Source organism: Xiphophorus maculatus, chromosome 20 (genome assembly GCF_002775205.1).
Source record: "Xiphophorus maculatus strain JP 163 A chromosome 20, X_maculatus-5.0-male, whole genome shotgun sequence".
Classification (NCBI taxonomy): domain Eukaryota; kingdom Metazoa; phylum Chordata; class Actinopteri; order Cyprinodontiformes; family Poeciliidae; genus Xiphophorus; species Xiphophorus maculatus.
This window is the reverse complement of record NC_036462.1, coordinates 21806344-21829707: the sequence shown is the minus strand read 5'-3', so window position 1 is coordinate 21829707 and position 23364 is coordinate 21806344. Positions and strand designations below refer to the sequence as shown.

At 37.6% G+C, this 23364-nt stretch overlaps 1 protein-coding gene across 2 annotated transcripts in view; it reads right to left on the bottom strand.

Annotated features, from left to right (window-relative positions):
• Nucleotides 1–9002: 9002 nt before the first annotated feature.
• LOC102235052 (growth/differentiation factor 11-like) overlaps nucleotides 9003–23364 on the bottom strand; it is a 30089-nt gene continuing 15727 nt past the window's right edge. Inside the window, exons 2-3 of one of the 2 annotated variants that reach the window (XM_005804256.2) lie at nucleotides 17834–18207; nucleotides 9003–12356 (exon numbers count right to left, since the gene is read on the bottom strand). In XM_005804256.2, the coding sequence (XP_005804313.2) occupies nucleotides 11976–12356; nucleotides 17834–18207 (755 nt within the window). In that variant the 3' untranslated portion in view covers nucleotides 9003–11975. The remainder of the gene's footprint in view (nucleotides 12357–17833; nucleotides 18208–23364) is intronic. The other variant, XM_023324853.1, reaches the window with a different exon arrangement.

The following is a 23364-nucleotide window of genomic DNA, read 5'->3' as shown; positions in this document are numbered from 1 at the left end:
TTTCGTACCTAAACCTAATATTTTATGTATTACTTTACCAATTTGCTCTTTCTCTGTTTGTGGATGGTAGTGACAAATTCTGAGCTGAGCACTACAAACTACTTCAGGACTTGATTTAAGTTAAAAAGGTGTTTTCTTCGAGTAAAAATATCCACCAGGTTCTGTTTCCTTCATGCAAGCTTAAGCAATCTGCAATCAAAACCATATAAGGACGGATTTCTAAACAGGAAAAGTGGGTGGGATTGTCTGTGCAAGATTGGGAGGGACTGGGTCTACTTTACCTCATCAGGTCAAAAAAAATCATCTAAGGGGTTCCTCAAGGCTGCATTCTTAGAACTCTTTTATTTGTCACCCTAGTTTGAGTCATGGAGCCACATAGATCTTTTCTCTAGAATCTCTGATAATCAAATCACTTACCCAATAATACATAATTATTTCCGTATAACTACATGACATGCCATTTTCTGTCCAAAAATGCAAGTTCATAAACTCAGACCTAAATCCAATATCTACACAAAGTATACTCCTTACTCAGCTGAAGTAAATCTTTAAAACATTAGCAGAATTAAGGGTTTTCTGTCAAAACAGGACGTAGAAGAAACAGTGCCAGATTTTTTACTAAGGTGAAATTACCGTAATGTAATCAGTCAGCCAAAGCTGTTCCCAGAGTCCTGATGAATGAAACCCGTCATATCACACCTGCCCTTGGATTCCTATAATAGCTTGTTATTTGTAGAAAAATAGTTTTAAAACCGTTTTATAGGGAGTCAGGATTTAGTCCTCTGGATTAAAGTTACGCTCAGTTCGCTCCTTTAAATTAGGATTGAAAATATTGTTTGATGCAGCTTAGAGCAATTAATTGATTAGATCATTTTAATGTTTTTCTTATTTGTTTTAACTGTGCATTTTAACATTACTTTTGCTTTATATATATATTTCTTTTGTTTGATGAAATTCTCCTTACCTCAGTTCCTTTATGTTCCTGCAATGCACATGTGTTGATGCAGCTACACAATTAAATGAGCTTGGCCTTGCCTTTGCAGTTTTTAAAACCTCAGTTTGTAAATGTAATTCACTTTATAGGTTCTAATTAATTAGAACTGAATGTATTTGTTATAATGGGGAAAAGAAACATTTTAAATTGACATCGGTTGATAGTGTGTAGAGGTAAGACTGACCAAACATGGAAAGCTGAGGAGAAATCTTACCTTGGTCCTGTAGCTGTACTGCCCCTGCCTGGCCATGTCGTGAAACTGCAGTTGAACCCATGTTTGCCTTTACATTTGCATCTGAAAAGGTCTCTTCAAGCTACTGTATGCAACATATTTTAAATACACTAAAAAATGCATTTGGAGAACAAGACATACATGATTCAAATGTTGAGCTGGAGCTGCATGATGTGCAAATCAGTCAAAAACATCCAGGCAGATCAGTGGGTTTCACTCATCCAGTCCTCTCTCTGGATTTCCATCAGCTTTAATTACACCATACAGCCAAGCGGAGCTGCATCTCAATGGGAGAGAGTGCATTGAGAAAATGAACATCTGTCTCCAAATGCTTGGATGTGATTACACACGGCTCAGAGGCGTCAACCAAATGTCGTAGCTCGTCACTACGCAGTTTTCCCACAGAAAAGACATCAAGGGAACCTCTTTTCACGCACAGCTAAATTTAAAACAATGGCACACAATGGACTAAATTAGAATATCCCTGAATGCATGAATAATGACTTAGCCTTCATTTACTGCTTGTATATTTACTATTTAGAAAGAAAAGAATAAATATTTAAGGCTATTTATGCAAGGAATCATGTGGAAAACATTGAAATTTACAACAGAATTGAAAATAAACATGACCTTTTCTTTTTGTTGTTTACACACACACACACCCACGCCCACCCGCCCACACACACACGCACACAGAAATTTGCAGAGGACCATCTGTCTTCTCCGATGATGCAGATCTGCGAATACAATAAGGGTTTAGTGATGTTTCATAGGTTTTCTACTGAGGGTTTCACACAAAAAATTTAGATTTCTGCATCTCATTTTGACTCTGTTGTGTAAAAAACAACAACAAAAAAAACAAAAAACATTTCATAAGTTGCAGAAAATTATATTTGTCACCCATTTGCTGGTGCATCCCTTTTTTTTTTTGCAGAGAATGAATGATTTATGAATGCTAGCATAGCTGATGTCACAGTCCACTTTTGTTGCCTTTTGAGATTTTACTCATTAGTCTGAATAATAACTGTCACTAATTCAAGCTGTTCTCAAATGGCTTTTTGAATAGAAAGAGAGGGAGAGAGCGCAAGCGAGAGAGAGGCAGCAATAGAGAAGAAGAAGAGAGGCCTGAGAGATTAACTCCAGTGAGCTCACTCTGAGAGGCCCAGGAACGGCTGAATATTGTTCTAGTGGTGGGGAGCTGGGGCTGTGGGGAGCTTGGTGGTGGTGGTGGTGGTGGTGATGGTGGGGAAGAAAAAAAATCCCTATGCAACCAGAGAAATGAACTTGATGCTCTCAAGGGAGGAGGAGTGGGGGCGGGGGGACGATCGCAATTCCTTGCTCCTGACAATCAAAATTAGATTGGCCAGCACTGTGTCAACACTTGCCTCAGTTAAGGCATGACAGGAGAGGGAGGGAGGACGCCCTCCGTGGGTGTTTGAGAGTTTGCCATGTGAACTATGGAGACCCCACAGAGCCTTTCACTGACTGCTCAAGTCGCTCAAAGAAACGCACAAGCGCTTCTCATTGGCTGGCGCTGCCGCCGATGGCATCTCTTTCCTGAGATGTATGTCGGCGGCATCATTTAAGATGCATTTATTACTGTTTTTACAATATACTTAGGATTATTGTGACATTCAGTAAAAATATCCTCACATCAGAGGTCAAAAAGGAGGAAAGAAAATATGTTTTTCTAGTATATTTTTTTTAGTACATTCAAGTGTTCTGAATACATGAAACTATACAGAATAAAAAAAGAGAATAAGACTGAACAAAGTCCTTCATTTCCCAGTCTGAAACAAAGAGCCTCCATCTGTTGTCATTTTCCTGCACATCAAGGCGAAGGGAAGTGGAGACTGAGCTGAACCAAGGTTGTGTTTTTTGGATGTTTGATCAGTGACCTGGATTATTTTGGTGTGTACAGCGTTACCACATTAGAGACAGAGAGAGTGCAGCTGTGTCCTCGTATGACCTTCCTGTTTTTTTTCACCGACCCCCCCACCTCCTAGAAAAAGGAAAAAGACATTTCAAGAGAGCAGCCAACAACTCTGTCAGCGTTTCTCATCACAGAAGCAAAGCACACTCATGTTATTTACTTTTTGTATCCATTTTTAATAGTTTATGTTGTGTTATTTCTTTTACATTCAGAGTTGATTGACAAATATTTACTCAAATATTTTCTGAGTAAATATTTCAGCTTTACTCAGAAATATATATATATATTAGACTTTTTCCAGCAGTGAGGCGGATTTAAGATTATTACCAGAAACAGTTTGGGACAAAAGCTTTTGTCTCTCTCTCCTCCTCCTAATTCCTGTCGTTACTAAAAGAGAGACGTTCGACTGACTTTCAAGTATTAGCACATTGCTGTGAGGAGCATTGAAAATAAGTGGACGTAATGTGCAAATTGCTGTGCATTGGTTAAGGAGGGAATCGTCTCTTGAAAAGATTTGTCAGCTCACAAACTTTATTCTTTCTGTTTTTAAAAATGGATGTTTCTGCATGTTGTTGCTTTTCAGATTTTTCATTTTGTACTTTGAAACATCTGATGTGTCTTTGAAATATAAAACAAATCAACATTAATCAGTAAATAATTATTTAAAACAAGAATCAAAGAAACATTGAAATATACCACATACAGTCACTTGGCTTTTTATAATGGACTGAATTCAATTTGTTGTTAGCAAGCTGGACAATCACATGGCAGTAAATCAATGCATTTAGGTTTCCCACAGTTGTGGGAGACTTTGGTGTTGGTCCCAAACCAGAGGTGTAACACTCCTCAGCCTCACTGGAAAATCTTGCAGTGCGTCTGCAGCCATCAGGTACTTTGTGGGGGATTGCTGAGCGAATATGGAGTGTCTGGGTGTCTTTAGATGCCTGTCCAATCCTGGTGCGTGTGTTTTTGAGCCTGTTCCCAGTTCACGTTGCCCATTGTCACCAATCCTGTTTATGGTGATGATGGATTTTAATGCTTCATCATGGATGAATGGTGTCTGGTTTAACATCCTTAGGATTGCATCTTTACTTTTTACTGATGATGTGATCTTGTTCTTGATCTGGTTCGCGAGTGATGATAGATAGACATATTGGAATTTCATCTCCAGTAATGCTGGTGCTGGTCCAGTCTGTTGTGGGAAAGAAAGAGCTGAACCATAAAGCCAAGCAAAGATTTACCACTCCGTCTACGCTCTAACCTTCTCCTATGACCAAAAGGATCCTGGAGACACGTGGCTGAAATGAGTTGTTGAGATGGGTGCTTCACTTTGGAGGTTTTCTGGGGAAGACCCAGAACTCGTTAGAGGGACTAAACGTCCCATCGGTCCTGGGAATGGGCCACCAGACTGAGCTTTGGGGAGAGGAATGTCTGGGGTTTGCTCCTGAACCTGTTGCCTCTGTGACCCAATCTTGGAAAAGCAGAACACAAAATATGGATGGATTTTTGTTTCAACGAATTTAAGCTGTCATGAAAGCCAAAAACATACAGTCATGTTCATTATTCCACATTCTCTACTTCATCTGACATAAATGTACTTCTCTTAAGTTCTATGATGGCTGCATTTTTTTAATTTCGCCAAGTAAAGCAAATGAATGAACATGCTTTAAATTGTTCTATTTTTACCAACAGGTTATGTCCTTCAAGTTGTCTAAATTATTCTTCTCCAAGGATTTATAAACACACCACACAGTTTGACACTCATTCTACTTCACCCATCTGTCTTGCTAATAATCAGCCTCGACTATAATTTAGACCTGGTCCTAGTTTTGCCGGATGGTGGGAAAGGAAATCCCTCAGGGTATGGGTGGTCATCTTATTAGCGGGTACGCTTGCAGGGTCTGCCGGATGATGCAGAAACATGCCCCGGCATGGCTGCAGCTCGCACCATCTGTGGCAGAGCCAGCAATTGTCAGCCCCAGAAGCAGATGGTGTGCTGGGAGCACAAAAGAGTGACAGCTGTCATTCACGGAAGCTGCAACCGAACTTCAGAGGACAACTGTGTGCTTCGGTCAATGCAGGTTTGCACACACACACAAAAAAAAAAATGCATAAAGAGGCCACTGTTGCAGTACGCAACCATCTGTAGCAGCAATACTTGAAATGCACCAAGCTTGCTTCAAAATATGAGGATAGAAATCAGAAGTAAAGTAAGATTTTAGTTTTGTTTAGTGAACAAAAGTAAATATTAATTTTGTTCATGATCTACTCGTGTCTCTTGTCTCTGTTTACTTTATTGTTATGAAAGCATCATTGGCTAATTTGATCTTTCTTGCACATTTACCCACTCTCAGCAGTAACTGAGCCGGACAAAAGGTGTTACTGATGACTTTGTCCACCAACATTTCAGTGTTGTCCCAACTGACCCTCTCTCTGAACTTTATGGCTATATTTCTCCTAAAAACTCGGCTCCCAGCGTCTTTTCACGACTGCTTTGTAACATATTCAATATTCCTATTGTACTGTACTTCTTTTTTCTCAACAAGCATCTAAATTCAATGAAGGGAGGTCAGAGTTCATCACGTTAGCAGTGAGGAGGCTCGGGGTGATGCATTCAACCGCTAACACTTCATGTTCAACTTGTACAACCGCTCCTTATGTGCCAAAACAATAAAACCAGCCATCAATGTCCTCCCTTGTCTACATAGGGCGAGTATGACTGATGACGTGTACAGCACATTGATGCACTTAAGGGGCAGGAGACTGTGTGAATGTTTGTTTATGTCCAGTGAGAATTTGTCAAAAGGTTTATGTCATTGCTGGCATCGGGCTCCTCGAGCTTGTACTGGGTAGTCTTTGTTTGCATGCGTAAAGAGCTTCGCTCTCACTCTCATTTGTCCCCTATTGATTCTCTAAATTAGGTTGATGAGAGGCCCTCCTATCAGGTGGCATATTAATTGGGTCAGACTGGATCTTATATGAAATCCAAATAATGGCAAGCAGAAACTCCAACACTAAACCTTTGTCCTCTGAGTGCTCTTTTACACCAATTAGCCTCGCACTGGTTTTGCTTCCTGCCACTTCCACTGCTTGTTACTGTTGTCTAATAATAACGATGCAACCGGTGGTTTAAGGTAGAGTGCATGCTTTTGAGTCTCTCAGCTTTGCAGAAATATGAACTTTATATTTAAAGTATGAAATGTTAATTAATTACACTGCTTCTGGAACAACAACAACGACAAGAAACATTTGACATGTAAGGATCCACAGGACATTCAGATCTGTTAATATCAACGTTTAGTTTTCAGTCTTTTTAATTAGTGAAGTGATTGAGATTCAGCCTGACTCTGGTCATTGTTGGACATTGTTTTTCTTGACACTCATTTTCATTGTTGCATTGAGGATTAGGACATCACCAGATCAGTGTTGAGTCCCAAACTTCAAGAATTGGGATTCGCTAACTTGGTACATTGATCCAAAGTACACCAGGAAGTTCACCTCTGAATAATTTACAAAGAAACAAAAAAATCAAAATGAAGGATTTGTTTTGGTCCTGCCAAAGTTAAGATTTCACTCTAATTGAGACATTGTAGTATGACCTCAAACAGAGCCAGGATTGAGCAAAATCAACTTTTTTGAGCTTTGCATAATGTTATAATGTTATTCCCTCATCAAAAACCTACCTGGACTGTTGCTTTAATTCTTTCCTGCATGTTTGAGGAATCCTTGAATCTCCTCTGGCAGCCATTTGGGGGCGTCCACACTCAGCTCCTATAGACTAGCAGCTGCAGCAATTAGCAAACGCCTTTGTGTCTGCTGAGTTCATCATACAAACTACAACTGTAGTTTGTAGCTGGAATGTCAGAAAGAGAAGAAGCTTCTTAAAGAGACAGTCCCAAGTCAAGACATCAAATACGGAGATGATCCAAAGTCAAATTATTTTTGATGCAGCATTTCCATAACAACTGAAAGTAAATAGTCACTTGATTGTACTATAAAATGTCACTATGTGCCTGGAAAATACCCCCTGGCCCTCCCACTTTACAGAATTGATGTCTCACTTTTAGTCTAGCTTAGTTTAGTGACTAGGCAGCTATTGAGTTATTTAATATCCTAATCAACAGGAGCAGACAAATAAGAAGTAAAAACCATAGTAAACAACATATTTTCATATCTGGTAAACGTTATTTTTTGCACAATCAGCAGCTGGGTTTCCTTCGATGGTCTGACTTCATGAGAGTCATCACACCATATGTGGCACTGCAGATTGTTTTCTAAAAGTCCAACTTTAAACTCTGTTACTGCGTCAGAAAGGTGTTTTAAAACTGCCTACTTTCTTATGGAAACACCTAAAAAGCCAAATTTGATTCATTTATAAGAATATCAATATTTTTGTGTCTTCTGACATCAAAACACTATTAAAAAATTAACTACTTCCTTGCATTTAATTACAAAGTTGTTTTAGCTTCAACCTTTGGACTGGGCTAAAAAAAAGAAGGAACTCACAAAACCACCACTTATCTGTCTGTATGTGTATATATTTATATTTCCCAAAATTACTCTACGGTTTTGTTTAACACAATAGAGTTGCTAGGTTATTATTATTACATGTGGAGTAAAGTGAATTTATCTTCTCTTTGTTTTTATTCCTACTAAAGTAAAATCTTTGCCTAAGCGCACAACACTGAGAAGAAAAACACAACACAATGCAACCCACTTAAGCTAAATAAATGATTTATTGTACAAAAGAAAATGACAGTAAATAAACAACAAAAGGCAAAAATAATAATACAGTTATTCATACGCACATCCATTAAACTACAGAGATGGGGTGATTTCCTTTCTTTTTCACTACACAAAGAACAGGTATGAAGGGGAAAAGAGAGAGACACAGTTAGAAGCGGCGAACCTGTCCAAAACATGATAAAAGTTAACATTTCGGTTGTATTTACATAGATATTTGTTACTCTCATATATTTATATGAAAACAAAACTCTCAGACAAACAAGTTTAAAAACACTAAAACAAAACTCTCAACAGCTTTGAACATAGTCAAACCCCAGAGGTGGGCACAGCTATTATTATTTTTTTTTTTCCTTTGACCATGCATGACCGTCAGTCACTCTGTCAGCAACTTAGCCTGAACCTGAGAGCAACGGGACCCTGTGCTTTACGTTGAAATTTTTGGAGGGGATGTGGCTCTTATGCGTTTTATGTTGACTCTTGATTTTTCTGGAAAAAAAAAGACAAAACTTGAAGACTAAAGTGAGGTAGACAGACTTGGAAATGCATTGTAAGTAATAAATAACCGATCAGTTGATTTTTTATTTATTTATTTTTTAACCACAGCCCCTAAACCAGACTTTTCCTCCCTTTGAAGTGTTCTAGCATATTCCTGCAATCACAAAGGTTACGGCACATAACTTGTCGTCCTCTACTTTGGCTAACGATCCCTGGATACTCCCATTTTTTTTTTTATTTGAATGGCTGCTCTCACTTACAACACACATAAAAGCAAAAAAATAAAATAAAAATACAAGACAGATGACATGTTAAGTTAACAATTCTCAATCTTCCTAACACAATAACAAATTAAGGTTGATGGGTGGGCCATTTCCAGTTAAAGCATTTCCATAGATCCAGACATATATTACACACATGACAAGTGGGAACAGAGGCCTTTAAGGCTGCCGTTACAGTACATCCAGGTTCCAGATTGAATCGAAGTGTGTGAGTGTATGGACAGGCCCCCGCTTCAGACAAAGTCAGGAAAGTGTGATGGTATCAAAAAGAAGTGAAAACTTCTCTACTTGATGGTTTATCACCAGAAGCATGAATATTTATTTTTTTTATCCTATACTGTACAAGCTCTCTTGTGCTTGGTAAAACGCAAACAACACTTCAGCTCCTCACGCCATGAACGTCCCATAGTGCAAAATTTATTGTTGGTAAGGTAGAGTGCCCCCCAAAAGGGTTTTTGTAACCCCCTTTTTTTTTTTTAATATATACATATATCATTTATTTATAATGTCAGAAGGCTCTCACTTTATCCAACAGCATAGTGCTTTCGTTTTTATAACAAAAGGATATCTTTGCTTCGACATCCAGGAGACAAAGACAAGCTTCGAGCAAACTAATCTACTCTGTTTAAGCACTAACATTATTTTCTCCATTGTGACGACGATGATGATGATGATGATGATGATGGATGGGGGCATTTCAAAATGCAATCCAATATGTTCGCTAAACAAAAGCTGGTTGTAAAGCCAGTATCTTGATTTATTTATTTTTTTTTAAATGTTGCAGACCAGGTGTTTTTTTTTGTTTTTTGTCTTAGTTATGGTAATAATAACAGTTATAATAATTTTTTAGAACAGCAGTACTGCTCACTCTAGCATTGAAGAAAAAAAATGCTAACTCAGGGGTAAAGTAGCTAATGCTCCTCTGTCATTTAAGTGTTTTTTTTCTTCTTACATAGATGCAAACATGTAGAAATAGGTTAACTTCTAGAAAGAAAAATATGTTTCTCAGCTATTTTACAGTTTTTTTTATGAACACAGTGGACGTTAATGTCACATTGATTTTCACAAGTAACGGTACGTTTTCACTTTGCAGGGTGGATCGATTATATAAAAGGCAACTTTCGTAAGTTTAAAAACAATTGGGTGCACAAGTTTAAATTTATTGTGAATTTTCTCAGAATTTACTGGCCCTAATATATCCCTACATTAATTAATATTTGATTAAATCTCACTCAGCAAATTGTAAAGAAACTACATTGCTTCCTCTTGCCATAGAGCTTCTGGCAAAACATTTGACCCCTCTTCTAAGCAGAATTGGTGGCGCTCATTTAAATTGGTTGTTTTAACCCCGAGTTGAAGCGTAATTCATATATTTTCAATCAAACTGGGGTTGGTGCCATCCCAGAAGCTTAATGTAAGCCTTCTTTGTCTATTGCAAAACCAGTTTTTATGTGTGTTTTGGATCTTTGATCTGTTGCAACACTCATTTACAGCATCTCCATGTCTCAGTTCTTTGACCCAGTCTGCCTCCGTCAGAGGGAGGAACACAAGGCAGAAAATATAAGAACAACCCAGGAAAAATGCAAGCTAATTTTAAATGGGAAGATGCAGGAAGAGCAGCGCCGCCTTTCACAGTGCATCAAGTTTAACATCAACACAGACTGAAAGGATGCTGACCAAGAAAGAAGCTCCTGCTCCAGATTTGACACCTGGAAGCTGAATTTGCTGTCGCCCACATTTTATTTTTGTGAAAGATGAGAAAATGACTCCGATGAAAGATGATCCTTTCAAAAGTTGAGGAAACTGTACCACCTGTAAAAGCAAGGTGGTGGCAGCATAATGCCATGGAGTTGTTTCTGGTTCTGGGATAGAGCAGGCTAACTTTAGGTTTTTCAAATGACTAGAACCGCAATACTGGAATGCAATAAAATAAAATAAAAATAAAATAATAGCTCCACTGATTGTGGTGAGAAGAGTGGTCCAATATTCTGACAGAACTGTACCAGAAGCTTGTTGATGGGGAGAAAAGTATGTGGTTTTCTGCATCTCGATAAAAAATATTCAGCTAAATATTAGTGTGTAAGTACACATTTCACCTATTCATGTACAGAAAATACATCGATAGGTAAAACAAATTAAAACTTTGGCACTTATTTGTGTGTTAATGACTGGAATAATGAACTACCACGTTTTTATAAGCTCCAAATTAACATGACATCCACACCCATGGTGAGTTTCTCACTGTAAGCAGAACTGTGTAATAGTGTTAATTATCTCGCTTTAACCATCTTTTCATAAGGAAACAGTGCATTTATTGCATGTCTCGGTTTTAAAAGAGAAGTTGAGTGTGATATTCTACTTAAATGTTGAAAAATCACCTTGTAATCTTGCCTTACTGAACTTTCTGCTCTTCCAAATCTACATCTACATTTGCATCTACATGATGTTTTCTTTTTAGATTTCAATGAGTTCAAATATTATCTACTTTTATTGAGAATTTAGTTACTTTGGGGGACAGAATTGAACCAGTTTAACTTTTTAGCTTTTATTTATTTCAAGATTAAGTTTCACAGCTATTTGTAGAAATCTTTCTCTGGGGTATTACACAATTATTAGCAGTTAATAATTGGTTTGGTTTTGGATCTCGGCAACTTTTGAGATCTCTAAACATCTGTAAACACATTTTGGATTTGTCCAAACTGTTTCTCAACTATTATTATTATTATTATTATTATTATTATTGTTATTTTATTTAATGCGGCTACTGAGTTGTTGTAAAAATTTATGAATTGCAAAATGATTTTGATCCTGCCCCCTTTTCTATGCAAACACTTAAATGGATACAAATATTTTCTGAATGTAAATGAAAATTAAATATATTGGAACGGCCCCTAAAAGCGGACGCTGCTTAATGAAATATACTCATGTCACCTGTCAACACATTCCACTAACCTGGACACTTCACAAAGATGCCATAAAAAAAATCACAAAACTAACATTTACTCTATAACATAATTTTGTCTCACCGTTTTCTGAGGCTGCTCCACAAGCAGACCCAAATCATTCATAATATACTGTATTTCCATCTTCAGTTCTTTTTTTGATTCTTGTTTTCATTTATAACTTTTTTTTTATACAGTTAGAATCAAATTAATTACTGGAAAAAATGGAAACCCAGCAGGTTGTTTCTGTGGCAGAGCAAAAGTGAAATCTGGTGCCGAGGGGAGAGCTCCATAGGGGTTTTGGGTGGTTTAACAGGGGCTGAACTTAAGTGTGTGTATCTCCGTCTGCAGCCTAAGAGCATCCACATCGATCCACCACCATCCCTGGGATCTTGCCATGAATGATCTGCTGCTTGTCGTTGAAATAAAGCATGTTAATCGGGGACATCTTGGTCGGGGTGCAGCAGGGCCCCGCGGAGCCGCGCGGGTTGGCGTGCTGCACCAGGTGGGTGTGCGGATACTTCTGCATGAACATGTACTCACACTGGCCGGAGCAGTAGTTGGCCTTATAACGCTTGGGGGCAATGATCCAATCCCAGCCGAACGCCTCGAAGTCCACGGTCAGAGGGTAGCGGCAGCAGCGAGATTCGGTGGAGTGCTCGTCGCAGTCCAACCCGAGGTTCCTCCGAGAACGCTTGGTGGTCTCAAGGACCTTCACCTCCAGGAACGGCTGCTGGAATCAGGGGGAGGGACGCAGGGAGGGCATAACAGACAGAATAATGGTTATAAGAGAACAACCACACAGTAAAACACTAGAGAATGATGTGACAATTTTAAATTTATATTTTTATTATATTTGTAAATGCTTTTTTTCAAACGTATGATTCCCATTTTTCTGCTAAAAAGTCAGTTAACTAAACATCCTCCTACAGCATCATGCCTAACTATTCAACTCACTCCTTAAGCCTTCAGACAAATGTTTATTAAATAGTGATTGGATCGAGTCTGTTTTAGAAAATCTTTTGTTAAATGTATTGCTAAAATTAGGTTGGAAATGAGTCCCAGTTGAGGTCATGTTTGAGTGATCAAGAATTAGGCGTACTGTCTATGCTATAGCTGTATATCAGCTTGGCTGCACAGTCAAAATACTTATAAATTCAGAATAACCAATTATTATCTGCAGCTATAACTAGCTTTGTGAAGCACATCTTCATTTATTTCTATCAGTTGGCATGAGGCCAACCTTTGGTTCAGTTTTACTAACAATACTCAGGCCTGATTACTGTCAGACCTAAAGAAATATAGTACCTGCATGACTATATGAAGTCGCTAGAAGAGCTCAAAATAAATACAACATACTGTGAATCAAAGAACCTTGAAATCGTCAACATGCATCAGTTTGTAAAGGGTTACAAATTCACTTTTAAGGCTTCAAAACTCCAGCAAACCAAAGCGAGAGTCATTATCCACAAAGAAGCAAAACATGGAGCCGTGGTAAACGTCCCCTGAAGAGCAGTTCAACCAAAATAACTGCAGAAGTACATCAATAGATCATACAGGATCTCACAAAAAACAGAAACACATCTTTCAGACTTTCCTCTGTTAAGTTCAGAACACATGATTCAATAATAAGAAACAGGCCTTTACATTGAGGCAAAAATGGCCTCAATGTAAAGGTCAAAACCATTGATTCCAATCCGGACACAAGGTTCATCTCACATTTACCAATAATTAATCTAAAAGCTTTTGGAAAAACCTTTTGAGACTCAGTGAAACACTTAAAATCATGCAGAACAGGAATTTAAAGTAGCACCATCACGTCCAGCTCTGCAAAGAAAAAAACAAAAACAAAAACATGTATCAGATTGGCTTAGTCAAAGTCCAGACTTAAATCTAATTGAGAAGCTGTGGCATGCTGAAAATCAAACAAAAGAAGAGAACCAAAACTCTTTCAAAGCCATGTTCATTTCCAAACATTTGATATCAGTTGATGCTGCAGAGGAGGCAAAGACAGAAATGTTTACTTTCCTATTGTGCGAGAGGAAACTGATAAATCTACAAGATTTATCACTTAGAAACTACAAGAGCAAAAAATCAGCACCAGACTCCAGGTGTGAAATCATCCACATTTCTATTTTTAACAGCCAATAATGAAAACAAGCACCGCACAACCCACTATTGGACCTGGCAGTGAAACTTCACACCCATAAGTGGCAAAAGCTTCAGTCACAGGTCAACGCTGAATCACAAACAAAAATTGGTCCAGTTCCACCTTCCTCATCAACATGCACTGCAGTAAAACATTGTCCAATAGAAAATAACTGGATTATCAATCTAAAAACAGCAGATTTACTTTTATACAGGAGGATGTCTTCCCATTAAACCTTTAAAAAAAGACATTAATTTAAAGGTGGTGATAACAAAACTGAAAAACGTGTAATTTTTATAGATAAATTCTCTGAAAAGTGATTCTGATTATCTTAATGTGCTCATGTATGGAGTATTTTCTGCATCATAATCCAATGTAATGTTATTTTAAGGTTAGTATAATAAGTGATGAGTCCATCATTTAGATTGAAGGTTTCATTTTGCTTCTCATTCTCTTGCTTTTATTTGTTTTTAAAAACTTTAAATGTATTTCCTATTCACTGGCGAAATTAACAGAATGTAAAATTTAATCAATTCGTGATTTTTTAATAATCTGCTTGAGTGCTGATAGAATAGAATAGAATAGAAAGATCAGAATAGAATAGAAAGATCAGAATAGAATAGAATAGAAAGAATAGAATAAAATAGAAAGATTAGATTAGAATAGAATAGAATAGAATAGAATAAAATAGAAAGATTAGAATAGAATAGAATAGAAAGATTAGAATAGAATAGGTTAAAATAGAATAGAAAAAACAGAATAGAATAGAAATAATAGAATGAATAGAATAGAATAAAATAGAAAGATTAGAATAGAATAGGTTAAAATAGAATAGAATAGAAAACACAGAATAGAAATAATAGAATGAATAGAATAGAATAAAATAGACTTTATTTATTGAAGGGGAAATTGCTTGTTTGTTAAGAGCTACTCCGTAATTATCACCATATTAGGTGATAAATATGAAGTTTGTAAAATACATATATACCTAAGAGTGAATAATAAAGAGTGAATAGTTCAAGATAACTAGATATAAATGAATAAAAAATAAGTAACAAGCAACTACATGCAATCTATTAATCAAGAAATAACCTAGAAACGAGAGCAGAAACATTTTTACCAATTAGCACAGACCTGGGCATTGTAAAGGCTGACGGCAACAGGCAGAAATGACTTTCTGTGGTACACTTAGGCAAAATGATTCTCTGATTCAACGGGCAATGACAGAAACTAGCTTTTACCCACACTAATGGCTCACTGTGTATGCTTGAGCTGACCTCTGACCCATAAGGTCATCTGCAGGCTACCATAACCTTGACCTCTGGGAGCAGCAAGCAGATCAAATATTTTACTTCAGCATGTTTGTTTTACAAAGCCTCCTTCTGCCCTCAGTGATTCCAGCTGGGCTGCAGCGCAGCTTTCTGTGATGCATTCAGAAGAGGAAATAAGCTGCTGGGGTGAAACCATGTCGGCTTGGCTTTTACTGTGGAAAATCACTCAGAAGATCAAGGAGTGTTTGTCTCTTCGTTCTTTTCTGGGTTGTTGTGTTTGGTGATATTATCGTACACGCCCTCCTGTGTTTTGGATTTAATTATTGTCTTTGGTTAAGAACAATAAAGCACACTGCTGTGCACTCAAAGGGCAGCAGTTTATTGGCCAAGACACCAGAGCTGACCTCTAATGTTTTCTAGAGATCTGACCCAAATAACCACTTGGTAAATATTTGGCGTTGCTTAACTAGGGTAAGTGGCCTACATAATTCAACAAAGATGTTGTATTTAACTGTCAGGTTCAGTAACTCGAACTAGATTAATGGCTCACCGATGGCTTTTGCTTAGAGGCCGAAGTTTGAACTCATTTGTGCAGGCCCATTTGTCATGCTAGAACCAGAGTTTCACCATCTATAAAGCAGTCTACAAATGCACCCAACAAAACTAAGATTGTTTTGCTTAATCTTTTTTCTTCATTATTCGTTTGAGAGGTAAAGCAAAAAAGAATCTAAATGATAAAAAAGAAAAAGGGATTTAGATAGTTTCTATCCTAAACAAAGAATCTGTGATTTCAGTTTAGTTTACTAAGAATTTAAAACAGACTGACGAGACTTAATTCTCTTTAAACATTTATAAAATAACTTTTATAAAATAACTTTTATGAAATAACTTTTTTCCAAGTCCAAGTCAAGTTTCAAGTCTTTTAGCCTAATGTTCCTAACAACCAAGATAAATATTTTGTCATTTGATTCATGCCATCTAAACCACTTAAATTTATGTCAACGCAGGAATATTCATACATTTAGGTTCTTATAAACTACTGTACATTTTTCTGAGCAGTAATATTCACTAAACTAAATTGTAGAAAAGGGTCTACCATCAATGTATACCACTGGATTGGAAATTATGTGACTAATGTATGACACACATGAGCCACTGCTATGTGAGACGGTTGGTAAATTTACACGCTACAAACAATCATGTAAGAATCTAAAAAAATGGAAGCAATGTTTTCATATTAAATGTTAACACTATGTCAACCAGATATAGATATCTAATGGTGTCACGAGTCACAGGTCAGTAAAACATTTTAATCTAAATAAAATAGCTGAGAAGCGGGAAGCAGGTCTGTATGCTAGCTTGACTTTGACAACTTTAACGTGGACATGTGCAATTTCAATGTTTGTGTTTCAATGAAACACGGTCACCCACAACTAAGTGTTTAAATTAGCTAATCACGGGGCCACATGAAATAAACATCAAGCCTGAAGACGTAAAACTGAAACGTAATCTCTGCTCTGTCGGCTTGTGGTTGCTGTTGTCAGTTGGTTGCCATGGAAACGGAGCAAGGTGGTTTTCAGTTGTTCTTCACTTTCTTGTTACTTTTCCCCTTTGTGGCAAAGTGAAGCCACTGTAATTTCTGAAAGTGTAATAACAAACGACAAAAACTGAACTAACTGCACCGCACGTCGGTAGAAGAACGTCACGATGTTTATAGCAGTCATCAAAATGAACGAAACATCTCATGACGTTTTGAACAAACTGTGGCTCCTACAACCGCAATCATGTAAGATAAGCTAATTGTCCAGTTGAAAAGTTAAATTCACTTGGTGCTCTCGTACGTTTTGACAGAACTGACAGAAACCAAACTGCTTATAGACTTATGTCTAGGTACAGTAAGTATTTTATTTATTTATTCATGTTCTAAGCTTTGGCTTCAGCCATTTTCTATAGAAATTAGATAAGAAATAAGGAGATGACAACCATTTTTGGGACAAACACAAGCTCATCAAATGTCAACAAATAAGCAATTTTCTTATTTGTTGAAATACCAGGTTTCCTCTGGCATGCTATTCTATTCTATTCTATTCTATTCTATTCTATTCTATTCTATTCTATTCTATTCTATTCTATTCTATTCTATTCTATTCTATTCTATTCTATTCTATTCTATTCTATTCTATTCTATTCTATTCTGTTTTATCGAGACAGAACTTTGTTTGATAATATCAATAGAGTTAACAGTGGCCATTATGTCAAACCTTTAAATGAATAAATAAGTATATTAGTGTTTTGTTTTGCTGTAGTTAATATCCGTCTAAAGCTAAAGTCCAAGCACACATCCAGATCAAGTCTTGAATATTTAAAGAGTGCAGATAAAAGTTGAAATGTATTTTATGAATTAGGCCTCACAGTCTTTCCTGGGATTCAACATCTAAGCTTTCTTTGAGATTGTTTGACATTTTATCATCGTAATAGAAATATGTCAGACTGTCCATCTGTCCTTCTGGTTATCACAAGATAGCTATAAGGTCAGTAATTGTAAAAAGATCAAATCATTTAAGTAGTAAATTTGGATTTTCATCAATAATTGCAGTCTAGTCTCATGTGAAAATATATAAGCTCATTAAGAATAATTACAATAATTTACAAGATGAATGCAAATGAGCCATTAATTAAAGATATATCTTAACTTCTGAGCAGGATGGAGATTATCTATATAAAAGTGAGCGGTGGCAGCAGTGAAGCCTGGCCCTGTCCGGCCCTGGGGACAGGTCTGAGGATCCTTACCAGCCCCTCCTCCCCGGGTCGCAGCGAGGTAACTGCCAGGTCATTGCCGCTCTCATCAAAGGCGTTGATGTCGATTCCCCAGTTGGTGTGGGGCTGCTTGAACCAGTTCTGCAGCACATGCTTGAAGTCGATGCTCTGCCAGTGGCCGGCCCTGGAGTTGAGCTCTATCTTCAGGGAGCGGATGCGGATGTGGCGGCTGCCCTGCTCCGTGACGGGCTTCAGTCGCAGGATCTGCAGGTAGACGGTGGAGGTCTGCTGCAGCGGCCGAAGATACACCCACAGCTGAGCCTTCAGCACCTTGGTGAACATCAGCTTAGGGCTGAACTTGAAGAAGCAGCAGCTGGGCTTCCCGTTCACCTGCACCAGGGGCTCCGCTGCCAAACGAGAGAAAGACCTGTTTTTAATTGGCAATCTATGATGAAACACTCAAAGTATAAGTTATTCTCAAATGAGGCTTGTACGATATCTCATGAAAGCTGATCAGGAGGTCAGCTCCTGACCTCCTTTTCTATTATTATTTGGATAATAGGAATCATCATCCGTGGAATCTGGCAAATAAATAGAAAATCAACCCAGTCTGTTTGCAAACACGAGGAGAGCATTTATCAGGAAGTCAGCTGAGAGACGCATGGTGACTCTGGAGGAGCTGCAGAGATTCACAGTTCAGTTGGATCACTAATAATTCTGCTTTTCCCTAATTTTATCTTTATGGAAAATCAAAAAAAGTCATCGTCACCATGTTGGGGACAAAGCAAACATGTGAGGCCCAGTTTAAACTTCTAAGCCTCCATGAATAATGGCATGTCTCCTGGAAAGCTAACACTGCTTTTAATTTAACTCCATTCTCTCAGCGAAACCTCCTCCATGCTTTGGATTTATTTTTCTTCTGCAGGGATAGGGAAGCTTTTCAAACCTTATGTGAAAATGGATGGAACAAAATGCAGAACAAATTTTGCTAGAAGCAGCAGAAAACATGGGACTGCAAGGTTTAGAACAGCAGCCCTTAATATGCAGCCAGAGTTACAAAGTTTTGATCAAAATATGGTCCAGTCAAAGTCCAGACCTATATCACATTCAGAATCTGTAGCAAGACTTAAAAATTGATGTTCACATATTGTCTCCATTCAATCTCATTCAGCTTAAGTTGTCTTGAAAAGGAGAATGGGTAATAATATTCGCCTGTGGATGTGCAAATCAGATTCAGGGATCAAAAAATAAACACTTGACTCACTTTTTTTTCAATTTTTTCTTCTCAATAGTTCATTGTTTGGCCAAACAGTGCAAAGCAGTACGTCATTATGCAACCCAAAACAGTAGAATCCACCCACCCATTTTCTAGACTTAACCAGTCCATCACAGGATAACAACCAGGGGATAAAAAACATCCACACACACAAAACAAATTAAACTTACAAGTAATTCACAACTAACCTGCTTTCATGTTTCTGAACTGTGAAAGAAAACCAGTGAACATAAAAATATGCCAGATAAAAACATGGAATCCTCATCTACAAAACTCTGCAGGAACCGTTAACAACGTTGTACGATACATTTTTCCCACTGCACTAGTGTATCTTGTTTTTCACTTATAGATGATAAACACAATGTAACCATGGGATCCTCCTCAATAACTGGAACCAAAGAGAAGGTGTGCAAAAAATAAACCAACATCAAAATAAACAATCTTTTGTTAAACTAATCCTAAAATGCTGAGTTGTAACAGTAAGAACTTTTTCTTTTTACCCAAGCTACAACCAGAGAAATAATTAAAGAGCTTAAAACAATTGAAGCAGCGATTTAATTCCTGTGCTTCCTGCTGATATTCACAGTGAACAGAAAAAAAATACATGTGAGCTGAAAAGGTTTTGTGGACAATTTCATCATCCTATTTTCTGTTTTACTGTTTAACAAATGCAACAAGTGTGAGATTTCAATCACTACGGACAAGCAAAAAAGAAAAAGTATTAGTTTTTGCAGGTTGATATTGTAAAACAGTAATGTATATAATTGAGAACACTATTTATATAAAATGCTGCATAATATTTTGTCTATCTTCTCACAGGCTGCTGTACACACTGCCTTGTTCTTTGGTCTGTTCAGTCAGGGAACATTTGTGATTACTTTAAGGTTGGAAAACAACCATTTGCATATTAAAACAAGAATCAGTAATGGTGGTCAGTGGCCAGATGGTAACCTTCGATTCCCCTGGGTCAGCACTAATGAAATGGACTACCCTGAAATTACATCAAGCAGAAATAAAACATCTTAAGTTTTTTTTATCCATTTCCCCCCCCCACCCCCAGTGCCTGCCTTTTGTTGGAAATTAATTAAGGGTGTGAATTAAGAGTTATGCTGGCGGACACTTGAAGTTCACAGATTTATTCCTGTCATGATCCACGGCTGTGATTTGTGCCACATGTAAGATCTGCATATGGTTCATTTACATAGACCTCAATCTGATCCAATGTTATCCATCCGTTGAATTCAGACATTCATTTCCATGTAAAGTGTTCAATTATTTAGGGAAATGTATTCTGTATCTATCTGGCATAATAATGTGGCAACACGGTACAATGGGCTACTTCTTCTTCTCAGAGGACATTTGATTTGGATCAAAACGCACACAAAAAAAAAAACAAGAAGAAGAAAACAAAAGCAAAGCTGAGCCATCTATTTTGTAAAGTAGTTGCTTTTGATAATCCCATTAAAAAGCGAAGTGAAATCTGTGTGGATCTGTCAATCACGGTTTAATCCGAGGTTGCTCAGGCAACCTGCAAATGCTTCCTGGGTCAAAAGGTTATTTGGCACCTCAGTCTAGTTAAGAAATGGGATCAGGGGTCAAAACCGTCAGCCTCTTTACATCTCGGGGGTGCCGTGGGGGGGCAGTTCTAACAGCCAGATTGAGTTTGAAGGTCAAGGTCAACCCTATGGCGATGGTAATATGTCTTTCTTCACATCATGCCTGTTTGCTCAAAACCTTTAAAAAAATAACAACAAACAAACAAACAAACAAAAAACACAACAGCGTTATTTCAGCCACATTTTGTTGTTTTGTTTTGATAAGGGTGGAGATTCGCCAGCCAATAGTGGATTGTTAATCAGGACAGAACTCGGCATCCAGCTTTTTTTTTTTTTTAGCTAAACAAGTACTTGAAATACGGGCATGCATTCAGGGATATGAATTCACCACCCTGCACTGAATAAGGGCCAAACCCGGGACAGACGTGGCCCTTCAGCCCCTACCTCCAAGCACAGTCATTAGTGAGTGTAAATTATACAGTGTCTCACGCTGGACAAACAATATGTCAATGTTCTCAAATGTTAGCGGGTTGTTGGGGTCGCGGCAATTAACGTGGCCAGTGTTGTGTTTGTTCATCAGGACAAAAACTGGGAATTAATGATTCTGCAGTTTGCTTTTGGTTTTATACTTTTGGGGACTGGGTCGCCTGCAGCTTTTGTCGCTTTCGCTGGTTTCATAGAGAAAAGAAAAAGGCAAACGCCAAAGAGACGGAGCGGTCCAGCTCCTTATGAAGGAGTAACCCGAGAAAGCAGGGCCTGTTTTGTAGTAATCCAATTCAGGTCCCCGGTTATTAAACACACCTGCTCCACATATGAGCTATGTCATGTTAAACAATGACTGCATTGATATGGGAAATCAATTTGTGCCTTTATAGATCCTGTAAACGTACAGGCTGGAGGCACAGATGAATGCCTGCAGCTTAATTACACCCCACATCTTGGCTGCGCATGCCACTCGTGGCAAAAGAGCAACGTTAGCTTGTAAAGAGAACCGAGGGAACATTTGATCCTCACGTCTGAACATGCTCTCTTTTGCCGCAAGAACATACATTCAGGGGAAAGCCAACTTTTTATGGCTTAATTTCCTGCTAAATTTGTAAAATTACAGCTCAGTACTTTAATACTTTTATTTGGGCCGTTAAGCAACATGTTCAGCTCCGCCTGCTGGATCAACATAATCTCTCTTCTAACAAGGAATATAAAACATTTGCATCATCATTTTTGTGGGCAACATCAACATGGTTATGTACATATCGTCAAGGTTTTGTCCAAAAGTGTCAAAAATGCCAAGACTTGTATTAAAAGCTGAGATAATTTAGATCGGAGCCAACGCCATAACTATTAACATCATTATTATCATCATTAATCGAATTAATACCAACAAAACAACAAAGGCAAACTTTCTGAAAAAATTTTGCTAGCAACTAATATGAGGCCCACAATGCGTCAGCTTGGGATTTAAAGGGCCACTGAAAATCTGAAAATTATAATTGTATCAATTAAACATGAAATAAGACTTTTTGTGACAGCAGCAAACCTGCTAGGAGTAACTTTTTCTTTTTTACTGATAGCAAGAACTTGCTTTACTTATTTATTTCAAATTAAAAATTTTAAAAAATGAAAAGAAAAAAACAATAGGGCAGATAATGATAGTGGTCATTAAAATAAGTCAATTGTACATTTAGCACAGCCTGAAAAGGCGTGAAGGCTGATGGTTACCCTTACAAATGCATTTAAGCAAAGCGACTGTTGCTTTTTCAAGGTAGTAGCTGACATATTATGCTATGTGGAAGCAAAACTACCAGAGCTAGCTAAGAAATAAATACAGGAGCAGCACACGCCTACAAAGTTCAATGAGACAAAAAGATCAACCTTTTGGTGTCTCGTTATCACAACTTTTATATCTCGTTATGAGAAACTTTTTCGTTTTACCAAGATATAAAAATACAAGGGATTACTTCTGACTTTTCTAAACAACACTAAAACATCCTGCAAGGTGTTGCCGTATTACTATTATGCTTGTTTAAACAAAAACAAGCAAGATATAAAACTCGTTATAACTAGTTTTATTTTGATACTTTTCTAGTACTTTTGTTAACAGCAGCTTAACATGTCATTATTGGTTAAAATCCAAACATTAACATGCTAGCTATGAAGAGTGACTAGCACTAGCACAGATATCATATGCTAACGTTTATCACTGCATATTAGCTAGCAGTAGCTGGCGACATATAAGCCAACAGTTTGCTGCTGTGCCAGTTTTAATGCTAAATCTAAATGAGGCTAATATTATGAATGTAATAGTTTTTCTTTTATCTAACAGTTTTCATAAATTTGACAAGTACCTGTGATGTTATAGACCAAATACAGTCTGCAGTTTGAGCATACAACACCGCCATGATTCAAACTCATTACTCTAATTACTAAATTAACATACAGCTATCGATGTTAAAACTGTTGTATTTCAACAAAGAAGGTTCTGTGAGCCATTTTAATCAACTTAAAAACATATTTTTTCAATTTCCAGTGCTTTGGTTTGCATCATCAAGGTTTGCAAGGTTTGTAGGTCAAGACGCTTTTAGAATTTCTTCAAGCAAAACTCCGGTCCTGTCGGGCCAAACCAGGCATATCAGCTACAATGCTGGGAGTTCAGGAAATCTGAGAGGGTAGTAACAACTTAGAGAGATCAGACCAGACCTCTCTGAAGTCCACAGAGGTCCAGCTAAAACTCT